Source organism: Hyposmocoma kahamanoa, unplaced genomic scaffold (assembly GCF_003589595.1).
Source record: "Hyposmocoma kahamanoa isolate Upper Pololo Valley unplaced genomic scaffold, ASM358959v1 79, whole genome shotgun sequence".
Classification (NCBI taxonomy): domain Eukaryota; kingdom Metazoa; phylum Arthropoda; class Insecta; order Lepidoptera; family Cosmopterigidae; genus Hyposmocoma; species Hyposmocoma kahamanoa.
In genome coordinates, this window is record NW_020653993.1 from 3,148,307 (window position 1) to 3,173,158 (window position 24,852).

The following is a 24,852-nucleotide window of genomic DNA, read 5'->3' on the forward strand; positions in this document are numbered from 1 at the left end:
CTACACCAAAGACATCTTAAATCCGATACGAATATGTGCAACAAGCGTATAGAGAAATTCGTAAGATCTGCTGTATCGGTCTGTAGCTCAGTTGGTAAAAGCGGTAGCCAGGGTCAGACAACAGTCGCAGGTTCAAGTCTAGTCAGATCTAAGGCATTTTTCTTTATGTTTGTTGGACCTTTGTATCAATAATAATATAATTATTGTATGTCAATGTAATTATTAAACAATGATCGAACACTTAGAAAAAATTCACTTCGATCCGGTTAGTTTCGAACCAATGTCTCCCAGCAAACCGTGCCAGACGCTATGCCAACTAAGTCACGGAAGAAAGCAACGGATCTCACCAATTTTTCATGTATTTGTTGCAGATCTTAATAATAATAATAATAAAATTTCAACTCTTGTTACTAACCTCGCTTTCGGGCTCCTGAAGAGCACTTAACGACACGTGTGACATTAAACTTTCGTGGAACTCATTCATGCGAGCGATCAGGTCTTCACCGCAAGGTACGTTCTCTTTATCATCTTCTTCTAGGTGCTTGAAATCTGAAATATTGAAAAGTTGATGCTATATATTTCGTAGTTTTTTTTCTTAATTTTTAAAGAGGGTTTTATATTTATAGATATGCCACCATCATATGTATTTCGTAGTTAATTTTGATTACTTTGTAGTTGAATTTCTTGTATGCCTTCAAAAAAAAAAATTGTTTTCTTTATTTTTTTATGACACCAAGAGACGGGACTAATTAGACGTGTGCGGTTACAGTGCCGCACAGAACTTTAAATCGCAAAGATCTGAGGGGTACTGCCACTTAGCCCGTCGCCCTGAGAAAACGTTGAAAAGATCCGTGTGTCTGTAATTTAACTATATGTTATTTAAATAAAACCAACGTTACAGGTGGTCTTTACAGGTAGCATGTACCGCCGGTTTTGTTTAATATTAACGCAAACCACCTTATCCTGAACTATATTTATTTTATTGCATAGGTTTTTAGATTTTCGCGATCGATACAAAGAAATTGTTCATTTTTTTCGGATCTAAATGTCGTATACATATATTTTTTTCAGAAACCAACCAACGTTTCTGGTCCCATGTTACTTGCGAATTAGGTCCGAATAAAAAATACATAAGTGTGATTTCCATATTGACGTTCTATAATAAAATGACATAATTCTCAAAAGTAATTTTTGGGAAAAAAAAGTACATATCGAGCGCTTAGGTTTTCACGATTGTTATATCTAAATTACAAATGAAATATTCGCGATGTAGATTCGAAAAATACTTTCGCTTTGTATGACAAAATATATTTTAAAAAACTACGTGATACAAGCTACATACGCTAATTGCCAGGTGCTAAATATGACAAAACACTATTTGATATGAAAAGTGATTTATTATAATACATTGACTTACAAATAAATGGACGACGGGTCTAATACAAAAACCACGAAAAAAATGTCCCAAGTCAACCTATTTAAACGTAGTGACATGTAAAGGAATATGAAAAAGCTAAAACGTTGAATTTAAATTGTAATGTCATCGCAGTACTGTCTAATTCTGCTTGCTTCGCTGTCAGTCGAACAAACGAAGACTAAAGCGTGAATGACGCTCTGTATACGATTTTAACGCCCTATAAGTTCGGACACTTTTTAGCGCGGACCCGACGTCCATATAATTGTAAGTCAATGTTATAATAGTTTAATTTCGTCAGTTATTTTCTTTTCTTACTTTAAAAAAAAAAAGGAGGTTCTCAACTCGACTGCTTTTTTGTTGTGTGTGTGTTACGCGATTACTCCAGCGTTTGTGAACTGGTTTAGATGATCCTTTTTTGTTGGAAAAAGGGCACCTCAGTAATGGTCCCATTTAAATTTGAAGAAAATTTTCCACCTCAAACTAGGAGATGAATCAGGTTTTGCGCACTTTCCGGTAACTGATTTCAATAAAACTTGGCAAAAAGATGTGTTCCACGAACTTTTGAGGTTGGTTTTTTTTTGTGAAATAGTTATAAAATCTATCTTGTCTCTTTCTGAAATATTTTACTTTTCGAATTGTATTATTTTATAATTGAGAGTGAGATACATGCTAGCAAATATTGCTGAATGAAGTTATTATGTGTACGCCACAATCGCACAAATGACAGTACAAAATCTGTCGTTATATTTAGTGTCGTTTTTTTGCTTTTTGTCAGTTTTGTCTCATTTTATTTATTTTATATATTTGTCCCCTTTTTATGTCATTGACTTACAAATAAATGGACGACGGGTCTAATACAAAAACCACGAAAAAAATGTCCCAAGTCAACCTATTTAAACGTAGTGACATACATGTAAAGGAATATGAAAAGGCTAAACCGTTGAATTTAAATTGTAATGTCATCGCAGTACTGTCTAATTTTGCTTGCTTCGCTGTTAGTCGAACAAACGAAGACTAAAGCGTGAATGACGCTCTCTGTATACGATTTTAACGCCCTATAAGTTTGGACACTTTTTAGCGCGGACCCGACGTCCATATAATTGTAAGTCAATGTTTTATGTAGTTTTTTTCGCTTTATTGGTATTTTATTTTGTTTATTAATTCTTTCTATTTTGTTTTGCTTGTCTGTGTTATCAATGTCTATTCTATTCTATTAAATGGGAAAATTCAAGTAATTGCATAAGTACCATCAATGTTTAAACAGCTCGAATAATTTTCAGCTTTCAAAATATATGTACAGAAGTCAGTGTTCAACTGAGATTCATTTTGGATCCTGTTGTCAGCCTGTATATACAGTTTTGCACGACTATTTTCAAGCTAAGAAAGTGGTACCCCTTTTTTAATTCTAAAATAAAAAATGTCTTACTCAATATGGCATTCATTTGTTCTCTGGGAGGGCAACGATACTCTCTCGTCTTCTTGGCGGCGACAGCGCTGGGTAAGTCCGATGCCTTGATTTCAACATAACGCCTGAAACAAATTATTGCTTTATAAAATTTATAAAAGAGTTAACACTGAAAATAATATAACATCGCGGTTGGGGTATTTACGCAGATATATCATAAATGTACACAAGTAGTGAAATTATAAAAAAATAATTTCCGAAAATTGTATAATACATAGGCTTGGTACAAAAAGTGCGTAAGGGTGCGTTTCCATTATGTCGTGACGACAGATAGCGCAGTGCAGTTTAAAGTGTCGTGGTTTGTATATTTAAAAGAAATGGTTCACACATAGAACAACACGATTAACTTTTTTGACGTTACGACAGACTGTCGTGACAATGCGAAGAGCTAATATGACCGACGATAAATAAAACGTCACGATAAAAATGTGACGACAGATAATCGCTTCAAACTCTCGAGTAAACGAAAAGGCGGCTGCCGTGAACCGATAAATTGTCGTCACGATCTAGTGGAAACAGCTAGACACGACAGTCGTTCAACGATAAAATAAACATCCACGACACAGTCACGATATGAGTCGTGATATGGAAACAGGCTAGACGCAACAGTCGTCCAACGATAAATAAAGCGTTACGACATAATGGGAACGCGCCCTAAGTAATATGGATTTAGGCACTCCTTGTATTGGCCATAGATATAATCATGTTATCAACGTCATAATATAACAAGTTAGTGCCAATGAAAAAAAAAAAACCTACCACAAAACAAGAAAACTTTTCTTTAAATAAAAAATATATGTAACAAAAGGCGCTGAGCGCACTTTCCAAAATGCGACATGTCGCATAAAATGTATTCTCTACAAAATAAAGCAGGTATGAATTTCTTTGAATGTAACATAGCTTCTCCACAATAATATATACAATGCTTTGAAATATAGTAAATAAAATAAATATAGTAATAAGGAAATGTGGATTCAAATAATAATATCCTACTTAATTAGTTGTGATAAAGTGCGTATACGCCCAAAACCTATAACGTTAAAAACATCGTGTCTAATAAGTACGCCTTTCTATTTTCTTTTTAATTTCATGTCCTTTGATTCTAGTCCTTCAGTCAAAATATTAGAGGTTACGCAAAAGCATAGTCAACAAAAAACAATCTTGGCTGGTAATCATAGTATATTGTTCTATAGAACAACGTACCTCAATTGATCAACTTGCAAGTCACCAACGAAGTCATGCGCAAAAGCAATAATAGACTCCACTCGATGTCGCAACTGCATATCGTTTAGATGTTGAAGCAAATAACACATTTGCAACTTCGCGCCTTCTGCCATCTTCATGTGTAAGAGACCTTTGCGGTGCTCGTCTTTGCCTTCTGTTGAAAAAAAAAAAAGAAAAACGTCAAGAGCTAATTACCGTCCTTTGCGAGATTCGCTCTGGACCTTTTGGAGGGAAAAGTGTCGTTTTTATTTTGACTTTCAATTATTTTGTGAAATCTAGTTTAAAGTGGAATAGGATAGTGCTATTGTGCCTTAATCGAAGATTAAAACGCGAAATTATACGAATCTCGAACTAAAATACCCATATCGGCCCGTTTTAAGGAATCCCGAGTCAATCCAAGCACGCCGCCTCAATTTGCCTATCCTCTTTGTGGCGGCCATATTTACAGAAACATAATTAAACTTCATGTCCAAAAAAGAATAATGTACTAAGACTTGGCTGTATGGTGTAAAACCTCTGCCTTTTCCTTTATAGAAAGAAGAAAAAAAAATTACCGTCCTTTGCCTTTGTCCAAAACATCGGGTGAAAAAAAAAACTAATTATCTGTTAACCTATGGTACGTAAACATCGCTAGTTGTTTCATAACAAAGTGCGTTGTTGTTGATTACAAGTGTCATCGTTTTTATGGACTGAAAATGGCGGGTTTTAGTAGTTATTATATTTATACGAATTAATTTTTAATTAGGGTACTGTACACAGACCTATGAGATACAAAAAAAGAACGTCGTATTTTTACTAATTAAAATATCATTTAGGACGCTACTCAAACGTTACGTACTGCCTCCTCATTGGTTTAATTGGTCTGAAAGTCTTACAACCGGGCCATAAATCTTTATAAAAAAAATGATTGATTATATATGCGGTACTTGGCCAGTTCTATTCTATTTCTTTACTTTTTTATTTTGTAGCGTATATTTAACTTTAGTCTAAATATGTAAAGAGGCTGTATGGTGGTACCTTTGCCTACCCTAACAAATGGGTTAAAATTTATTTAAAAATTTGCTTTGTTATCATGGATTGTTAACAAAATATATATTAAGTATTGGTGCTGTTTCATAATTTTATTTACTCCAAGAAAAGGTATTGTATGCAATCGTTACATAATTAGGTAATAAAATCTCATATCTATTACTTAAACACGGTACTCGACTTTAAGAGCCCTCATTATGCAACGATTGCATAAAATACTATGAACCATTTAAGCTGATGGCTATAAAGTCAATGCTCACCTTAGAATAATAACGCATAGAATGATAGTTTCATATCAAACGAACTGTCACAAGTGAGGCAAAAATCAAATTCATGTAGGCTAGTTTTAGTAGTAGGTTAATTTTAGGTTTTAGTGAATATTTATATAAAAATACAAATTCAAACGCGTTACTTCCTTGTGGAATGTGATGTTAGTATCTATTTTATGTTTGTCTGACGTATTTTTACACTCATTTACCGCACATTTCGTCATTTGTAGCTAAAATTCTTGATCTGTTCGCGATGCAAGTTGACCTTGAGCACTGAAGGCCCGCCCGCTCGTGTAGGCTCTTTTGGCGCGCTTCAATTTGCCTCACTTAGCGTGTGCGGACTAGGTTTCTATGCGTTATTATTCTAAGATGCTCACTAAATAATATAATTATTTCATAAAAAATACCAGACGAAAATCGATGAAGCAAATTATTATTGTTTTAAGATAGCTTCAGAATAGGATTCTCACGAGAATATGGCGCTGTACAGAGCAAGATACACTTCATGTTGCTATAATGAATATGTATACCCTTGGCATAATCAAGTTAGATATGATTATGCGTCAAAATTGCTTTTATGACACGATAGTCATAAAACTAATACGAAATACATGAAGCAAAGTGGGCTTCCTGCTGTGGCCAAGCGTTACCATGCTAGACTGCCACGCAGAGGTTCTGGGTTCATTCCCAGGCCGGGAGAAACATGTGTAAGACCTACATTTATTTCTCTCGCGAGTTTGGGTGTAGTTTGTGGTTGTCGGTGTGTGTGTCCATGGCACCCGCGACTCAGGGTTTCCCTAGTGCGGGGCTATGAGTGTGCTGCGTTATAATTATTAAAATTATTAAAGTATGTATTATGTCAAATTTCATAATTCTCCTGTTAAGGCATAAAAATGTTTTTAACTTAATGAGTGTCACGATGTTTGACTTTAAATGTTTTAATTTTTATTATATCAAGTGACGGGACGAACAAGTCGTACGCCTGGTGATAAGCGACACGCCTGTCCATAACAATTGCAGTGCCGCTCAAAGTTTTAAATAGCAAAGGTCTGAGGGGCATTGCCACTCCTTTCGTCACCTTGAGACATAAGTTGACAAGTCCCATGTGTTTATAATTTCACCAGCACCCATACTTACCCTTCAAAACCGGAAGGCTATAATGTTCATAATATTTTTTTTTTTTTTTTTTTATAATAACGCACACACTCAACATAGCCCCGCACTAGGGAAACCCTGTGTCGCGGGTGCCATGGACACACATAGACAACCACAAATTACACCCAAACTCACGAGAGAAATAAATGTAGGCCATACAAATATTTCTCCCGGCCCGGGAATCGAACCTGGGACCCCTGCGTGGCAGTCCGGCATGGTAACCGTTCGGCCACAGAGGCAGTTAAGGAATATGTTTAAGGAAATTAATATTCTTACACTAGCGTCACAGTACATCTATGAAAATGTAATTTATGTTAAGAGCAATAGTAATCTCTTTATGAAAAATAGTGACAGATATAACACTAATACGAGGAATAAAAATAAACTAGCTGTTCTTGATAGTCTTCTTCACAAAGTCAGAAATTCATTTAAGGGGCAATGTATACGCTTCTAAAACTAGATTTCGTTTGATATACAAAATTTGCCATTCACGAGGTTTAAAACTATAGTGAAATAAAAACTATATACTAAATGTTATTATACAACTTCTGCGTACTTGGATGACAAAAATCCGTGGTAGTAACCAAAGTCAAAGTCAAAGTCAAAGATGATTTATTCCATAGGTAAAATAAATTTACACTTGAAAACGTCACATTTAAGGTACTGCTCGTTCACTACGCTGACCTCCCTGAGAAGAACGAGCAAGAAACTCTAGGGATTGCTCTTTTCTAATAAACTTAAATGCTATGGAATACATTTTGAATCAAATTTGTGTGGATTCAGGAGCCATGTCGTCTTCCATACATCTTTATCTAACACGTAGTCTTCAATTTTGTAATATGATTTTTCGATCAAAATATTTTTAATGTAGTTTTTAAACTTAGGAAATGATAAACTTAATATATGCTCCGGAATCTTATTGTAAAAACGTATACAGTTCCCCATTAAAGAGTTGTTTACCTTGGTTAAACGAAATCGTGGTACCATGAGTTTGGACTTAGCTCTAAGGTTAATATTATGGATATCTTCTTTCTTATTGAAATTATGTATATTTTTACGGGCATATAAAATATTTGAGTAAATGTACTGTGATGCCACAGTCATGATACCAGTCTCCTTAAACTTTTCTCTGAGAGATACCCGAGAGCCTAGACGGTACACAGAACGAATCGCTCGTTTTTGCAATACAAATATGGTTTGAATATCTGCCGCTTTACCCCACATGAGAATCCCGTAGGACATTATACTATGGAAGTAACTAAAGTAAACTAGTCTAGCAGTACTAACATCGGTAAGCTCACGTATTCTGCGGACTGCGTATGCAGCGGAGCTTAATCTGCTGGCCAGGGACGATATATGTGGAAACCACTGAAGTTTACTATCTAAGGTCACTCCCAAGAAGACTGCTTTATTAACAAGGTCTAACTTTTCTCCGTTTATTTCTATGCTTGGACTAGTCGATTTTACGTTAGGTAATTCAAATTTAACACATTTTGTCTTCTTGGCATTAAGCAACAAATTGTTAGCATTAAACCAATAAACTACTTTAGAGAGGGTATCATTATTACGGTCATAGTTAATGTCATGTCTGTCAGTTTTAAAAATCAAGGATGTGTCATCAGCAAACAACACTATTTCGCAATGGTCCTTAACAAAGAATGGCAGATCATTAATATAAATCAGAAATAAGAAAGGTCCAAGTATTGAGCCCTGCGGAACACCCATTTTTACTGGAGAACCCAAAGAAGTCGCTCCATTTATGCCTACTTTCTGAATTCTACCGTTGAGATATGACGAGACAAGTTTCGACGCCTTGCCATTTACACCGTAATGTTCCAGCCTACTAATAAGAGTATTATGATCAACGCAATCAAATGCCTTTGAGAGGTCACAGAAAACACCAATAGCGTTCTGGGACCTTTCCCAAGCATCAAAGATGTGTTTTAGTAACGCTACCCCCGCATCGCTAGTCGATCTACCACTAGTAAACCCGTATTGTTCACTATGAAAAATATGATTCCTACCGAAATAGGACAGTAATTGAGTTAGCATAACCTTTTCGAATATTTTACTTAAAGCTGGTAAAATTGAAATGGGCCTATAGTTGCTAGGATCAACTTTCCTACCGCTTTTGAATAAGGGAATAACCTTGCTGTATTTCATTAAATCGGGAAAAACACCTTCGTCAACGCACCTATTGAAAGCTACCGCTAACTGTGGGGAAATGAGATTAATAACTGAGTCTATAACTTTAGTTGATATGCCCCAGAGATCTTCAGTTTTTTTAACATGTATTAACCTGTTTAGCTCTTGGAGGTAGTCTCGATCTCTGATGTTTGAGAGCAAAACAAAAAATATATTGTAAATGTTGAATGCGTACAAATGTTATTTACAAAGAGCAACCCCTAGAGATTCTTGCTCATTCTTCTCAAGGGAATCTGCCTTACGAATGAGCGGTAGGGTTTAACCAATGTGACGATTTCAAGTGTAACAATGCTTACCTATGAAATAAAGATTTGATATGATTTGATCATAGATTACTGCTTGGCGGCAGAAATAGGGAAGGAGGCAATACTTTCCTGGACGAACTCTTACAAGGAGTTCTACTGCTACTTAAAGTGTTTAAACTTAAAAGGTTTTGTTACGTTTTCCTTCACCTTTGAAGCAAGTAATGTCAGGACGGCGTCACTTGGTATCTATTACAATAAAAAGTAATTATTAATAAATTAATCTGCAGTAATACAAGCTAGCTCGGCATTTCTTTACGTGATCGAATTAGAAATGAGGAGATCCGTAGAAGAACGAAAGTCACCGACAAAGCTCGAAGGATAAGCAAGTTGAAGTGGCAGTGGGCAGGGCACTTAGCTCGTAGAACCGACGGCCGTTGGGGCAAAAAGGTTCTTGAATGGAGACCACGAACCGGAAGTCGTTCAGTGGGACGGCCCCCTACTAGATGGACGGATGACCCGGTAAGGGCAGCGGGTAACCGAGGGATGCACGTTGCGTCCGACCGGCTGGTCTGGAAATCTTTGGGGGTGGCCTATATTCAGCTGTGGACGACTTCCGGCTGACATGATGATGATGATGATGATGAATACAAGCTAGTAGCAGTAGAGCTCCATGTGAAAGAGTTCGTCCAGGGAAGTACTGCCACCTTACTTATTTCAGCCGCAAAGCAGTAATGTGACCATTATTGCGTTCCGGTTTCCGGTTAAGAAGGGCAAGGGTACTGGTGAAATTACAGGCAGATAAGACTTGTTATGTCTCAGGGTGACGAGCAGTGCCTCTAAGATATGTATGTTAAAAAGCACTGAGTGGTATTGTAACTGTACTGTAAATATAAGCAATATACTGTGTACCTGATTGTTCATAATTATCTTCATAATTAACACTGACCTAACCTCTCACGATTTTCACACATTATTTGACACATATATTAGCAGTAGAGGTAGAGCTCCTTGTGAAAGGTTTTGAAGGGTAAGGGTGCTGGTGAAATTACAGGCATATGGGACTTGTCAGCATATGTCTCAGGGTGAGTGCCCCTCAGATCTTTGCGATTGACAGTTTTGAGTGGCACTGAAACTGTTATGGATATGCGTGTCGCTTACCATCAGGTGCATGATTTGTTCGTTCCGTCACATGGTATTATAAAAAAAAGCTTAAGAAGAAGGCAAACGTTCTTCCGATTAGGCTATCACTGCTGAAAGCAGCAGAAGAAATATTCTTTTAAATATACCCAATATGACAAAGATCCAAAAGCTAATTTGCCAACCAACTTCATTTCTGTAAAGTGAATATACCTTTATCGAAAGTAGGATCCCAGGTCTCAGGGTTGACCATGATCAGTAGCTTCTCCACGTCTTCGTCCCTCATCATGCCGACCAACAGCAACCTGTCTACCAACTTGATGAGAGGTCTGTAAAATAGGCATTTTATTAAAAAAAATATTATGACTTTAGTTTTTGCAAACTTTAACAGTTGCCAATTGAAAACCATATAGTAAGGTGGTGACGTATTCGGTGGGGTATGCAGAGTAGCGTACAATGATTATTTTTTATCAAGCCTAATTTTTTTCTCTGTTTTTCCCTTTTTTTTTCATGTTTATCTTTTCTTTTATGTATTTTTGCCTTTGTCGAATAAATGATTTTCTATTTCTATTTCTTATTGAAACAGAGTGCGGCGACGGAACGCGTACGCATTAAGGAGTCAGCCTGTGTGGCACAGCTTTTCTCTTAGTCGACTTTTCGATTGTCGAAGTAAGTGACGGTATTATAATGGAGTTGAGTAATTTCAAAATAAATCAAGTAATATCAGTTTCATTACACAAGGCAATTAATTTTGTTTTAAATTAAAATCAAATAAAAAATAAAAATACGTGTGTGATTTTTCAAATACATATGTGGTCATTTTAGTATTTCAATTAGCCTTCTTGGAATACAATTAAAGAAGTCACCGCATCTGGGCCATGAAAAATGACATTGTGCGTTTTTGTCGCTCTTATTGCATAGAAATAAAGCTTTTCTTAACCGATTCAAGCCGATTCCGCTTCGGTACGGTTACACCCTAAGATAAAACCGGTGGTGACAAATGTACGAAGCTAGAAAAATACTTACAGGAAAAGGTTCTCATTGCTACCACCCACAGGATCCCTGTTGTGCACCTGGTTAGTCTCAACGGCTTCTGCAAGCGCTTGCATTACGAATTCCCGAACTACCTCCAGGGGGAAGTACGGAGAATACAGATTGCTGATTTCTGATATGCTGTCACTGCGAAAATCAATGAGAGAAAACTCATTGTCTACACATGCAGCAAAATAAGGAGTTAAAATAATGAGTATGACCATAGTGTGGGCAGATTACTTGCGAATTTAATGACGTCTTTAATGGCATCGAAAAACCGACAAGCATGTGGTAACGCATTTGGTATTTGCTGTTTTTGTCGAATAGGCAAATAAGGTAAGTACTTTATCATACATACCATCTACATATGGTGATTATTTGCCAAATATATCAAATATACAAATATAAACAGGTATAATTATAAAGTGTCATCATAACAGTATTTTTTTATAATACTAAGTGACGAGCCTAACAAGTTTGCACCTGGTGGTAAGCGACACGCGTGTGTCCACCATGATACTATTTTTCTGGGCAACTCCTCGCCTGATTGTTTATATGAGGAAATTAGACAAGAGACAAAACTCAATGGAAACCTTGCAATACGTGTGTGACTTTTATTATTGAACGAAGTTTGATAGAAAATACAGTAATAACGAATACCTACATTAATGTTCTGTAATTTATGGCGATTGTAATTATATCGAAATATACAATTTTTTACAATTACTAATACAAAGATCGAATAATTAGAAAAAAATCGTATATATACATATACAGATGTCACAATCCGCTCACATTCACGATTATTTAAAAAATCGAATCAGAAACGCATTAGGACATCACTAGTTGAATAGAATTCGAGCTGTCAAAAGTTAAATGAATGGTTGGACGGAGTATAATCGTTAGGAAACTTGGCTGCACATCATTTGAAAAGCCTCAGCATCGCAGGGTTATCGGTGGGATCGAACTTACCGACATATATACAGACTGCAAGTGTTCTCCCAACTAGGTTATTACATAATCGATTGTGAACTGGCAACCGGTAATATCTCAATTTTGACAACTTTACAGGATGAAGAAAAAATCATTTACATAGCATCTGGTTTATTAAATAAAAATACGTAGTTTTTATATATTTTTATTACGCATGAATAGATGTATTTAAATGACGCAAACAATTTTTTTCTTCATCCTGTAAAGTTGTCATAATTGAGATAGTACCGATTGCCAGTTCACAGTCGAATTCATTATTGTCATTTTTGCAAATCAATGACTCCACAATTAGTTATTGATTCTCTGAAGTTCCATCTTTAAACCACGACCAGAATAGATAGAACCATTTCAAACTTACGCGATGTCCGTCATCTTCATTTGCGGGCGAACACTCTCGGTCTGTAATGATCGCAGGCTGTGGCACATCTCAGGATCTTCGTATAATGCTTTCAGCTCTGGCCCCAGAGGTATCACGAACTCATTCTTACAGACTTCCCTGTGAAAAAAAAATACATCGCAGGAGACTTCCTTACACGTAAACTATTGCAATAAAAATTTCTGCGTTATCATTTTCAAAAGAGTGAACAACGGAAAATCTTGACTTGTTCACTAGACACACACCGGGTTAAAAAGTTTAGCACTATAGTCTCTCAATCGATAAAACAGATAAACAAGTTAATTTAACGATTTTAAAGAGATGTCTACTTCACAACCCTTATAAGACTTTATTTGGTGTTCCTAGCGTTTCCTCTTATAAATAAACAAATAACGACATACTCATAACCCCGTCCTAAGAATATAATATATAATTGTTGTGTTATGAACCATATACATTGTATTTAACGTATCACGGATGGTAAAAAATACGAAACTCGAATTGTTAAAGCCCTTAGCCTTTGGCTTCGGGCTTCTAATGTCCTCGTTAGTAATTTCTTATTTACCGTCCTTAACAGACAATGTATTAATATTATAAATTAATTGAAGCATTCAATGTACGAAATAAGAACATCAGATTACAACTTACATTGTAGTGGCATGAGACTCTAGATGCAAGGCTATGAGTAGATCGTAAAAGCCCTGCCGCAGAGGGCCCGACATGTACTGCGATTGGATCGCGTAAAGAAGTTGTTTCTGGTCTACGTGTTGGCATAGTGCATGGGCAGCCCTGAAAACAGAGAAAATAGTGTTTAGTAACACCGAGATTTGTACAGTTGTTACTAGCAAGCGTCTAAAATATTTTTAATTACTCTTGCTTGTAGGTAGTAGTAAAATGTGCAGTACAAGTGGGCGGTACTTTTATCATACGGGCTTAGGGTGGTAATCTTATTTTGCGCTCCCACTGTCTGCTAGGAGCGCAAACAAACTGCCCCGACTCCATCACTGCCACCGCCACGCGCTAAATTCGCCCCACGACCCCAAAGAGACCACTCCTTTTTATTTGCTAAACGTAGTGTAAATACAGTCGGCATTATATGATTTACAACTTGTAAAAAGTACACACTTGTAGATTCCATGGCACACAAATTTAAAAGATTTTTTATTTCAGTCTAAGAGAAAAGGTAAGTATGTTACTTAAAAATAAATTATTATTCTTTGTACATGTTTTTTTCAGAGACACTCGAAATTGTGTGAAAATATAATATTGTAATAATTATAATAACGCACACACTTAACATAGCCCCGCACTAGGGAAACTCCTGTGTCACGGGTGCTATAGACACACACATAGACAACCACAAATTACACACAAAGTCACGAGAGAAATAAATGTAGGTCACACAAATATTTCTCCCGGCCCGGGAATCGAACCAGAGACGTCTGCGTGGCAGTCCAACATGGTAACCATTCGACCACGGAGGCAGTTGATATGATAATGATAATAAGAATAAACTATAGCGTTTTTAAGTCTAATTTTCCTTTTTTTACTTCCTCGTGACGTTAACGACGAAGTGACATAAAAACACTGTAAGTAACACAGGCGGAACAGCTATCATAAACATTCGGGAGATTACAATGTACTATTTCATCACACCTTTACGAGTACATCATACAGCCCCAGAGCGGTTATGGTTTATTTTTTTGAGTTTCTACGCTCTCGCCGCTCGCATAAATATTTAATGGAAATTGTGTAAATATGAATAACTTAGTTTAATTTTCCTTTTTGTCACTTCCCCGGAACAGCAATCACAAACGTTTGGAACATTATAGAATTGTTGTTACAAAGGCCGTAAGTACGCAATTACAAACATATTTTTTTTAAATTGCCTCGCACTAGGGAAACTCTGTGTCGCGGGTGCCATGGATGCACACATAGACAACCACAAATTACCGAGAGAAATAAATGTAGGCCATACAACTATTTCTCCCGGCCCGGGAGTCGAACCTAGGGATCTCTGCGTGGCAGTCCGGCATGGTAACCGTTCGGCCACGGTGGCAGTTAAATAAATTGTAATTAAGACCGGTAAAATTTTCTCTAAAATGTTATTGCTAGCAATGTGTTTGTATCCAAACGTCTCAAGTGTCAATCTTAAAAAGTTTGAAACCAAATCGTTTACGGTTCTCTGTCCTTGTAAATTTGTAGATTCTCCTCTCAGTGAATTCTGTCGAAATTCACAGGTCAATTTTTGAGTAAAACGCGTGTGTTCCTCAAGTTGACATTAGCGAAATCATCGATTACTTCGATGGGGCCATAACATTTAAAAGAAGAAGATTTTTCTTCGTGTTTATTTACTTTTCCCATTGTTTGTTATATTTAGTCAAAAATTCAAGACCCAAAACTATAAATTAGCATGGATAATTATCAAATAATAATTATTATTTATTCTATTACCTGTAGTTACTCTGGTAGCACAACGCCGCATACAAAGTGAGCGTGTGAGAATGGAAACTCAGAAGTTTGTCCATTTCTATCAACTCCAAAATGTCTATGCAACGGTCTTCCTCTGAAAAGAAATCAATTATACTAATTTAATACTTTGTGTTAAGGTATTGCTTAAGATGTGATCGATTCCCGGATTAGTACTATTCCCTAAAGTTCAAGCTTACATTTTTTACGGATGACAAATTTTTTGGGGTGCATGAAAGGAGTCTCCCCCCACGGCGTACCAATTCCCTTTCTGTATGTCTGGTGCACGCTGAGTATCGGGTATATAACCAGAAATAAAGACGAAATAAGGACCATCCATCCCTGGCAACTCATCAGGCAAATGGGCCTGATATCACTTATAAATATCAATTCTCGTTTGCGCTGAAATCACAAATTAGAAAGCTGAAATAATACCGCGCCAACAACTAACTTGTGTGTACATCTCCGTATATTCCAAAAACATTCTGTATTTATTGTAATAAAGATAATACCTCTAACAATGGCAGCTCCATTCGGTGGTGTTGGGAAAAACAGCAAAACATCTAATTACAAAACAAACGGAATCAAATTTCATCGGTAATGAAATATTAAATACGTAATTTTCATTAATTGTCGACACCCGTGAAATGTTTCGAATTCGGGCTGTCCAATCGGAGCGCAGTTGTCACCGTAATGATTTGGCAGAATAGTTTCCAAACAAATTAAATGTCATTTCGTCTTTGTTTCTGGTTATATACTCGATGATCATGAGCAACAATCGGCGAGAACGTTATCCCGATAGGCAAATCCTTTTACCACGATGGCAAGCATTTTAGTGTATGCCATCGATACGATAAGAACATTAAAAAAAAGTATAAACAATGTAATAACGACAATAGATAGGACATTGAAAAATTAAATTTTACCATCGTGTACTTTTTTATAGCATCGGTTGATTAATTAAACAAAAATATGAGACTAACAATTATATTTCATAATATAAGAATATATTATGAAATATAGGTAATCTGAACACAAAAACAGCGATTTCTATTTGGTTTTAATTTTTTTTATTATATAATTATGTTATTTCCTATTATTGCTTGTTATTAGTTTATGTTTCTTTTGCATATCAAATAATGGCGAATTTTATTATATAAAATATTGACAGATGCAAATAACGTACCCGGTATATGCAAAGCTAGCATGGAGATGGCGTCTTCACACAACATGGACCAACCGCGGATGTCGGACAATTTCAGAGCGTGCACTTGAAGCGACAGATTTGGCACCTGAAAATATTAATGAATTAATTTGACAAGGATGTTCACGATCAGAACGTCTAGAATTTCATGAAGTGGGTATGTACACCCATAATAATTAACAGAACTACTTTAAGACTCATCATTACCTTTTATGAAAGCCACGCACTAGGGAAAAAGGTAGCAAACTAGGGGATGAATCCGGTTTGGCGCACTTTTCAGTAACCGATTTCAATAAAAGTTGGCAAATATATGTAACTCCACCAACTTTTAAGGTCGGTTTTTTTTAATACGCTGTACTGAGATTATATTTAATTTGCAAGGGTTTCAGGAAGTTATACGTACTCGAGCCCATTGATGCGGTTTCAAGCATTGGATTTTTAATCTAGGCGGGAACTGTGGTATCACATGTTTGTCGCTAGTCGGAAGCACTGCGGCGCTCAAAGGTAGACTGGTCGCCGAACGGCCTAGTTCGATCTGCAGGATTTCTTTAGAAGTTGCTTCCACGAAGATTGCGGGGAATAATTTTGTTTCCGGTTCCATCTGAAATAACACACTTGATTTAATATGTACTAGGGCTTTCACCTCGAGAATTTAAAATCAGAACTCAGTACTTCCCTGGTCAAACTCGGTTACAAGAAGCTTTACTGCTGCCAAAATTATGTATAATTTTCTCAAAAGCTCAGGTATTTTTTAATGTTCAGACAATTTTGACGTATACTGTACAGTCGATGCCCTAAGATACCTAACTCCCCAATCGTCTATTTGGTTCTGAGTAGATTAGTGTGAAGAAGGGTGTTAAACAAACTTAACCTTTAATATGTGAACAGTAAAGTTAATTTTGGAATGGCTTTCTAATTGCGACACTCGTGTACGACGTTCTAAGAGAGTGTTTAAGCCAATTTGATTTTAAATTATATTACATAAATGCTTTCATTCAAAAAGCTGGAACTCCTTAGCATTTTTCTATTCAATGCTTTTAAGAATGCCCGTCTCAACTCAGCCAGAGGGCGTCGATTGTACATAGTGCAAAGATGAGTAACAATACCTTAAACTTAATGCTAGTGTCCTTTCCCTCGCAAGTAAAGGAGACAGTGCCCGTAGAAGTATCGACAGAGCATCCAATAAACATGCCCTGAGAGGCTCCTTTCGCCGTTGCCTCGGCCATCACTTCATTGTATAATTCGTCTGCGCGTACCATGTAGCATGACTGGCGGTTTACACTACAAACAAATAAATAGCTAAGTTTTATTGTATGCACGATGTTTCATTTATTTTTTGTGAAATTACTGCATTAGTTTGTTATAATTATTTAACAAAAATCTTACACTTTTACTTAGAAAAAAAACGCTTCGGTCCGGCTGGATTCGAACCAACGTCTCCAAGCAAACTGTGGCAGGCGTTATGTCACTGAACGAACCAATGAACCTCTTGAAATTTTTCATGTGTTGGTTGCAGATCTGTGTTTTGGTTTTTAACGACTTCTTTGCTGTAGCGCCATCTGTGAGATATCTATGAGAGTTTTTCTTCACTACCTACTACCTTAACAGCTACCAGTCAGTACAAATGTCTATATTGCAGCGTTACTCTACATCAGTGTCGGGTCCGCCAACGTCCCTTCTAATGATTGTATGATGACGCGGCCTCGTCGATATCGACACACAAAATAACATAACACTACACAATAATATTAAAAATATTTGAAAAGAAAATGTTTTTTGAATTCTGACCCCCTGGTGAAATTTGTTATGTGTTTCTGGCCCCTAATGAAAAAGTTTGCTCTATATCAAGTGGACGATTTATCGGCTCGTGCATCACAAAAACATTGTTACCTCTAAAACCAGTCTTAATAACTAAGCCGCAAAGTCGTACCTCTCAATAACACGATCGTAGTCATCAGTAATAATAACCGACGACTTCATCACTTTGTTCTGGTTGAAGTCCTTTGAGTGCAGGTGGTACTGCGTCGTCACCCAGCCTATATACACATGTGTCGGGTCTTGACCGGGGAAGATTCTGGAAAAGATCATGGCGCAGATGTACTGTTTGTGGTATTATATTTTGAAAGGAGTTTAAAAGGGAGAAACCTCTATATGTAGATCATGCTTTTGCAGAGCTTACTCTAGTCTATGCTTTATTGACTCCTCATAAATGAATTTATAGTGAGTCAATAAAGTTTGGGGTCCACGAAAGGAGCCTCCTCGCACGACGGATGTGTCATTTATTTCATTTGGGCATTAATTGACAAGTGCCTTAAGTCGATTCGCATATCCTTACACTACGATGGCCAGCATTACAGTGCATCCCATAGATACGAAAAGAAGAAGAATAAATTTAAACTTTTGTGGTTATTCGCTAAGGTTTAAACATTGATTTACAATTATATGGACGTCGGGTCCGCGCTAAAAAGTGTCCGCACTTGTAAGGCGCTAAAATCGTATACAGAGCGCGACTCTCCGCTTTAGTCTTCATTTGTTCTACGGACAGCGCGATACTGCGATGACATAACAATTTAAATTTCGAATAGGTTGACTTGGGACATTTTTTTCGTGGTTTTTGTATTAGACCCGTCGTCCATTTATTTGTAAGTCAATGGGTTTAAATAAGGTTTCTACCGCGGAAAGACTAATTCATTTTTTGATTAGTCTTATGCTTTTATGATTTTTTCTTGATATCTTTTTTGTCATAGCATAATTAATATAAAACCGGTATTTTTTTTAAATAGCTCCGCAGTATGGAAACACCATGGTCCCTTGGGCACACATATAGATAACCACAATTACACCCAAACTCACGAGAGAAATAAATGTAGGCCATACAAATATTTTTCAAGGCCCGGGAATCGAACCCGAAACTTCTGTGTCGTAGTCCGGGCGGCGTGGTAACCGTTCGGTCCCGGAGGCCGTAAGGTGAGGTATGGTAACCCACTGCAGTATTATAACACATATTATTGTTATAATGAGGTAAGTACCTACTTACCGCGCCTGCACCTTAGCACCTGCTTACTGTAGCTACAATAAATACTCTAACAAATCTGTTAAATGCAATGCTATACTAAAAACATAGATATAAAAACCATTATGAGTATTTTGTAGTTTCCTCTAAACACGCTAGATGGTGCTGATTGATTTTACGTTAAACCTTAATTTTCATTTGGAGAAGCTCCTGCCCAGCAACAGTAAGAACAGAAATATACAGAGTAACCATGATTGGGCATTACCTGACACCGTAGAAGTATTCATTAATGAGCTTCAGGCATTCTGCGTCAAAAATCTCATTGCCGACAGTTTCCGTGGCGGATGCAGACAAGGTGCTGGTCGTCATTTGTTTCCGTTCTTGCTGCGGAGTTGTCATGGTAGTCGGTACTGCTAGGTTAGTCTGGAAATAACAGAATTATCGTCAGTGCACAAAAATAATGATAACAGATTTTCTGCCTTTCGTCAACTTTAAAGATTATTTATTCACTTTTGATCAACATATTTACTAGTAATCGGTAAAGTAATATCGTAGAAACTATTATAAATATCAAAACGAAGTTGTTTAGTAAGATAGTGGTTAAAATTACCCAGTTTTTGCAAATAATTTGCCATACATATACGTCAGTAACTCATTTTCTAAAAAATATCGACTCTCGCGCTGCATTTTCTAGACTGCACGCGCTTGCTTCTACGAACTTATGCCTGTGATTAAGTTTGGTTTTGTGGATTTGGAACACCCCAATTTGGTGTTTCTTGTTATTTTTCTAGGAAATTGATGTCAGGTTGGATGATTTTTGTAAAACAGGTTCATCTCTCCTCAAAATCTATGCAAATGAACAATGCTAGATTTAATAAGATAAATATTTACGAGTAGCAATTAATTGGCATAGACATTAGCAACGGGCTGGAGTGGTGGCTCACCTGTTGCCAGCGGACAGAAAGTACGAGTTTTTATTTCAATTTATCAATGTAAATATGTACACTGAAAAACACTGATTTTAATCAAGTTAACCTACCAAGTACCTGATGGTATAAATGTTCCGCTATCTTGCAGTATGAGATTTCAGAGTCCGGTCAGACAGACGCCAAGCGCCATGCGCAGTAAAATTTAGCGCGCTTCGAGCGCGGGTGTTCATTACAACGTTATAGTAGTTTTATTCTTTCAATTTGCAGAAGTCTGTATCCATTGTGGTGTCAGTAGACTCGTAGACTAGTATTGTTTGATTAATTATTTTTTTGTGAAATTATTCCACTAATAATAATTATGAAGAAATACTTTCATAGATTACAGATAGCTAGATAGAGCTACTCGCTCTCGCTACGAGCTCAGTTGGGAGAGCGTTAGGCATGGTATGCTGAAGGCGCTGGTTCAAATCCAGCCGTATTTAAGGAATTTTTCATAGTGTTTCTTTGCATTAATAAGTTTACATAAATTGACCACGTTATACAGGAAAATAGATGTTAGTAGAGTGCACAACATTCATTTTAGTAACTCACAGGGTTCTGAACGTCGTACATATGCGGACGACTCGATCTAGTGTGTCCATATCGCTCGTTGAATCTCTGATTCGCCTTGGGAAATAAACAAGTAAAAACCAAAAACAAACAAAACACATGGGAATAAAACCAATTGATGAACATTGACAAAATGTTTCTTTTTAATATTCTGTATATTCATGGCTGGGCAGTATTTGAATTACTTTTTAACTATTTTTTTTTTTATTTATTTATTACATTTAAATCACTTAAAAACAAAACATTCCAGTATAACATAAACTTAACTAAGTTTTTCCGTATACCGCTCATTTGTCGTAAAAATAAATTTCTTTATGTAGTGTACTTGTGATTGAAATAGGTATTTTGTACTTGTATTTCGATTAGTACCTAAAATGCATTTTTTAATTGGTATTTCACAATTACAAAATACGTTTTAGCTTGTTTGATATTTTTAAAACATCTTGTGAGAGTATTTTGTATTACGTATTTTGAATATACATCGAAAGTTTTTATAGTTTACATTTTAATAAAACATACCACGTATTTTGCCCAGCCCTATGGATGGATATTAATAGTCACAGTCAGGCACAGGTTCAACTGTACAATCTATTTTTTTGAAACAGCGCATAACATTTTTAAGTAATGAAATAAAATTAAGGTATATACCGTACTTCAACATATCGATACCTCCAATGAACACAACTTAATTTTTGAACTTGTTCTGGTTTTATTGTTTTATGTTTCTTTTTTTTTCACAAAATTGGTTTTTTCGTTTTTTTTTTTCGAATTTCGTTTTTTGTTACTTTAGTTTTTTTAAATAAAATTCGAGGAGCATAATATTAGTAAATAAATATGGCTGTTTACAAAAATAACAGAAACTATCAAAAAATAAAAGCGTAGTGTTAGTGGAGGTGTCGAAATGTATTCTTGGTATAACAAAGCCACATGCGATCATTACTTAAAACTTAAAAATGCTTTTATCACATGAATATCATCGAATCATAGAATCGACATTGACTAAAAAGTTGTCATTTTGCAGATGTGACTTTATTACACTAATGGTGTGAAATAATGTTGACATAAAGTACTTCTCCAGGTCTGCTACCGTATGATGAAAAACTCACTCAAAATGATAATTAAAACAACAAATTCAAAACAAACAAAAACCACTCCCAAGCTGTTTGACACTTATAAAAGCTGAAAATATTTTGACTGCCACCATGTTGCGGAACATGGCTGCATTGTTCACATGGAAGCATTGTTCTAAAGACAATACTTGTCATATTTGGTATTGAAGTAAATTTTATCATAATCTTTTCTGGGGCATACTTCAAATGAAATGAAATTCAATCAAAAATCTTTGAAAGGTTTACTGGGGGCCTTACTTCCGGGTGTAATTCCAGTATTGCGACCTCATTCCCGCTAAATTAAAAATAGAAAATCGTATCGAATATATGTCTATGCAAAAATGATGCCAAATTTTATTAGGCCATTTCGTTAAAAAAATTATACTTATTCAATCAACGTACGTATGTCGAAAGTGAAAATGCTGAAAGTGAATTTCAAATTAGTTTTTGATATCAGCTAACAGCATGGATATTAATGGTTATGGTCAGCGTTGAGTATGCTCCGTCTCTTTTCAGGACAACGTGCCTTAGTACTTATTTGTACGGCGCCATTTTGGTGTGACGTCACAAACAGCTATTGCTGGTTCTTCCAAACTCTTGACTTCCAAATTAATTCTCAAAAAATTTTAATTCTGTTTTCACATTTACGCACGCGTATTCCCAGTCGTCACCACTAGCGACAAATGGGGAAAACACCGTATGTTACCAGGTGGTGACAAACGGGATTAAAAAATCTCAGTTATGCCAGTGGTGATTTCTACTGGCGTCAAATGGGAAAAAAACCCATATGTTACGAAAATAGCAGTTGTTGGCAGTGCAGTGGTGATTTCCACCGACGACAAATGGAGAAAAAATCCGAGGGTGTGCAATGGCGAAGGGCTCATCTATTACAGTAAGAATCAAAGATTTCTGAATTAAATTCATTCGATTTGGTAAATGCTTATTTTCTAGACCTAAGGTAACTTTAAGAAAACCTGTCAAACGTATATTTTCGCCTCCTGTACTTTCAAATTAATACCATAAATATTTGTATAGCGTTTCAGCAAAAATTGGTACTGGATTAGCATTTTACCTGGGACACTCTTATCTGTGGGTTGGGTCGTCGAACAGTGCCCCTTTCGGGCGAGGTCTCAATGTCGCTGAACGGGTCTGGTGTCTTCGACTTGCGCGATTTCGAGCGGTCTCCACTCTCACCACGACGACTTTTGAAGAACCTGTAGGTTTAATGCGTTGCAAGAAGGTGTGAATCATTTGTTCTATTTATAGAACTGACTTTTTTTTTAAGTCTAGTCTTGAATTTGTAGATTTATATTCTGTAGGTGACAGTGTTGAGGCGTGAAAATATTCGTTAGTAAAGCCGGTCCAACATAAAAAATCTACCTTAACGAAAACTTCTTTTTCCGTTAAAAAGGCGCCTTGTGACACTTATGAGCACACAAGATACTATACAACCCGATGGTTTTTGAGTTTTCAGCCGCCATTATTAGGTCTTATTATATTATGGTTTTGCTTTTACAGCGGACTTTTGCAAGTGGGTGTATTTTGATATGAGTGCCTAGGTATCATGAATGTAATAGAAGCCGGGACCGGACCGGCTTGCATGGTAGATCGTGCCCTGTGATTGGCAGAGGTCCATCATTCTACGTATTATCGAATATTTCGAACATAAGTTTTTTAAAAGGCGGTGTACACGGGCGGTTTACTACAATCTATTCAAATACGTGGAAAATTTTAGGCAAGCCGGTGGAAATCGAGTTATATGGATGCCTTGTCACTGGTAGGTGAGAGATAAAGGACCTTATGTCCTTATTTTGGAATTTCGATGCTTTGTTTGTGTATTGCTTTAGAATGCTAAAAATCACGCAATGGAAGTATTGTTTTATTTATGCAATTCTTGCACAATGAGGTTTCTTAAAATCGAGTACCGATGCCTAAGTAATACGAGATTTTAAGACCTAATTACACTATAATGATTGCATGCAATTCTCTTTCTACGGGTAAATAAAATAATGAAACACAACAAATGTTGAATGCATATTTTGGTAACATTACATGACAACAAACTCACATGAAAATAAGTAAAAAAGTAAGCCGCTTGTGATATGGTTTATGAAATTATAATTGACAAAAGTCGTTTGTTTTTTTATTTAACGTACTTTATTTGACCTTAAGATTGATTTTTAAATGCCTGATAAAATTAAGAGGAGGCTCTAAAGAATTAAAATGAAAAGTAAATAACTTTAAGAATGAGGTTCTTAAAGTTATTTACCTTTCATGTACATTATTGTGAGTCAAATGATTTTTATTTCCATGTGCAGCTTTGGGAAAGAATGCGTAGAGCAGAGATACTCGAAAAGCGCGAAAACGATATGTGTGCTGGTCTTTTGAGATGGAATAACATTTGTTTATATTAACCGCGTAGCCTCAGGTGTTCTTATTAAAAGAGGATTACATAACTTTGTGTTTAAGTTGTGTATGGCAACAAACGTTATAAGTAATTCGGCTGCGCCCTATTCTACCAGGTATTAAGCGATTTGCAAGCACAAATGGCAACTATTTACATACGATATCCGGCGACTTGTCGGGCGATACTTGAAGTCGTTTACATATCATATAAACTAATGTATATTATGTTTTTATACACGATTAAATCAAGAATTTAAAATCTTTTTTTTTATAATATCAAGTTACGGGACGAACAAGTCGCGCACCTGACGGTAAGCTACACGCATGTCCATAATAGTTGCAGTGCCACTCAGAGCTTTAAATCGCAAATATCTAAGAAGCTGCCAACGTGCCCGTCACCCTGTGACATATGTTGACATGTCCCATGTGCCTGTAATTTCACCAGCACCCTTACCCTTGAAAACCTTCTTTCACAAGGAGCTCTACATCTACTGCTAATATGTGTCAAATAATTTGTGAAAATCGTGAGAGTTTAAATCAGTGTTAATTATGAAGATAATTATGAA

At 36.3% G+C, this 24,852-nt stretch overlaps 1 protein-coding gene across 1 annotated transcript in view; it reads right to left on the reverse strand.

Annotated features, from left to right (window-relative positions):
- Positions 1-24,852, reverse strand: part of LOC113233519 (ryanodine receptor) — a 275,950-nt gene that overhangs the window by 107,855 nt on the left and 143,243 nt on the right. The window contains exons 34-47 of the mRNA XM_026468642.1: positions 22,953-23,094; positions 19,499-19,656; positions 18,151-18,294; positions 17,327-17,501; positions 16,624-16,821; positions 16,203-16,308; positions 15,002-15,113; positions 13,196-13,336; positions 12,530-12,667; positions 11,173-11,325; positions 10,360-10,475; positions 4,086-4,260; positions 2,844-2,947; positions 416-549 (exon numbers count right to left, since the gene is read on the reverse strand). Coding sequence (XP_026324427.1) covers positions 416-549; positions 2,844-2,947; positions 4,086-4,260; positions 10,360-10,475; positions 11,173-11,325; positions 12,530-12,667; positions 13,196-13,336; positions 15,002-15,113; positions 16,203-16,308; positions 16,624-16,821; positions 17,327-17,501; positions 18,151-18,294; positions 19,499-19,656; positions 22,953-23,094 — 1,996 coding nt within the window. The remainder of the gene's footprint in view (positions 1-415; positions 550-2,843; positions 2,948-4,085; positions 4,261-10,359; positions 10,476-11,172; positions 11,326-12,529; positions 12,668-13,195; positions 13,337-15,001; positions 15,114-16,202; positions 16,309-16,623; positions 16,822-17,326; positions 17,502-18,150; positions 18,295-19,498; positions 19,657-22,952; positions 23,095-24,852) is intronic.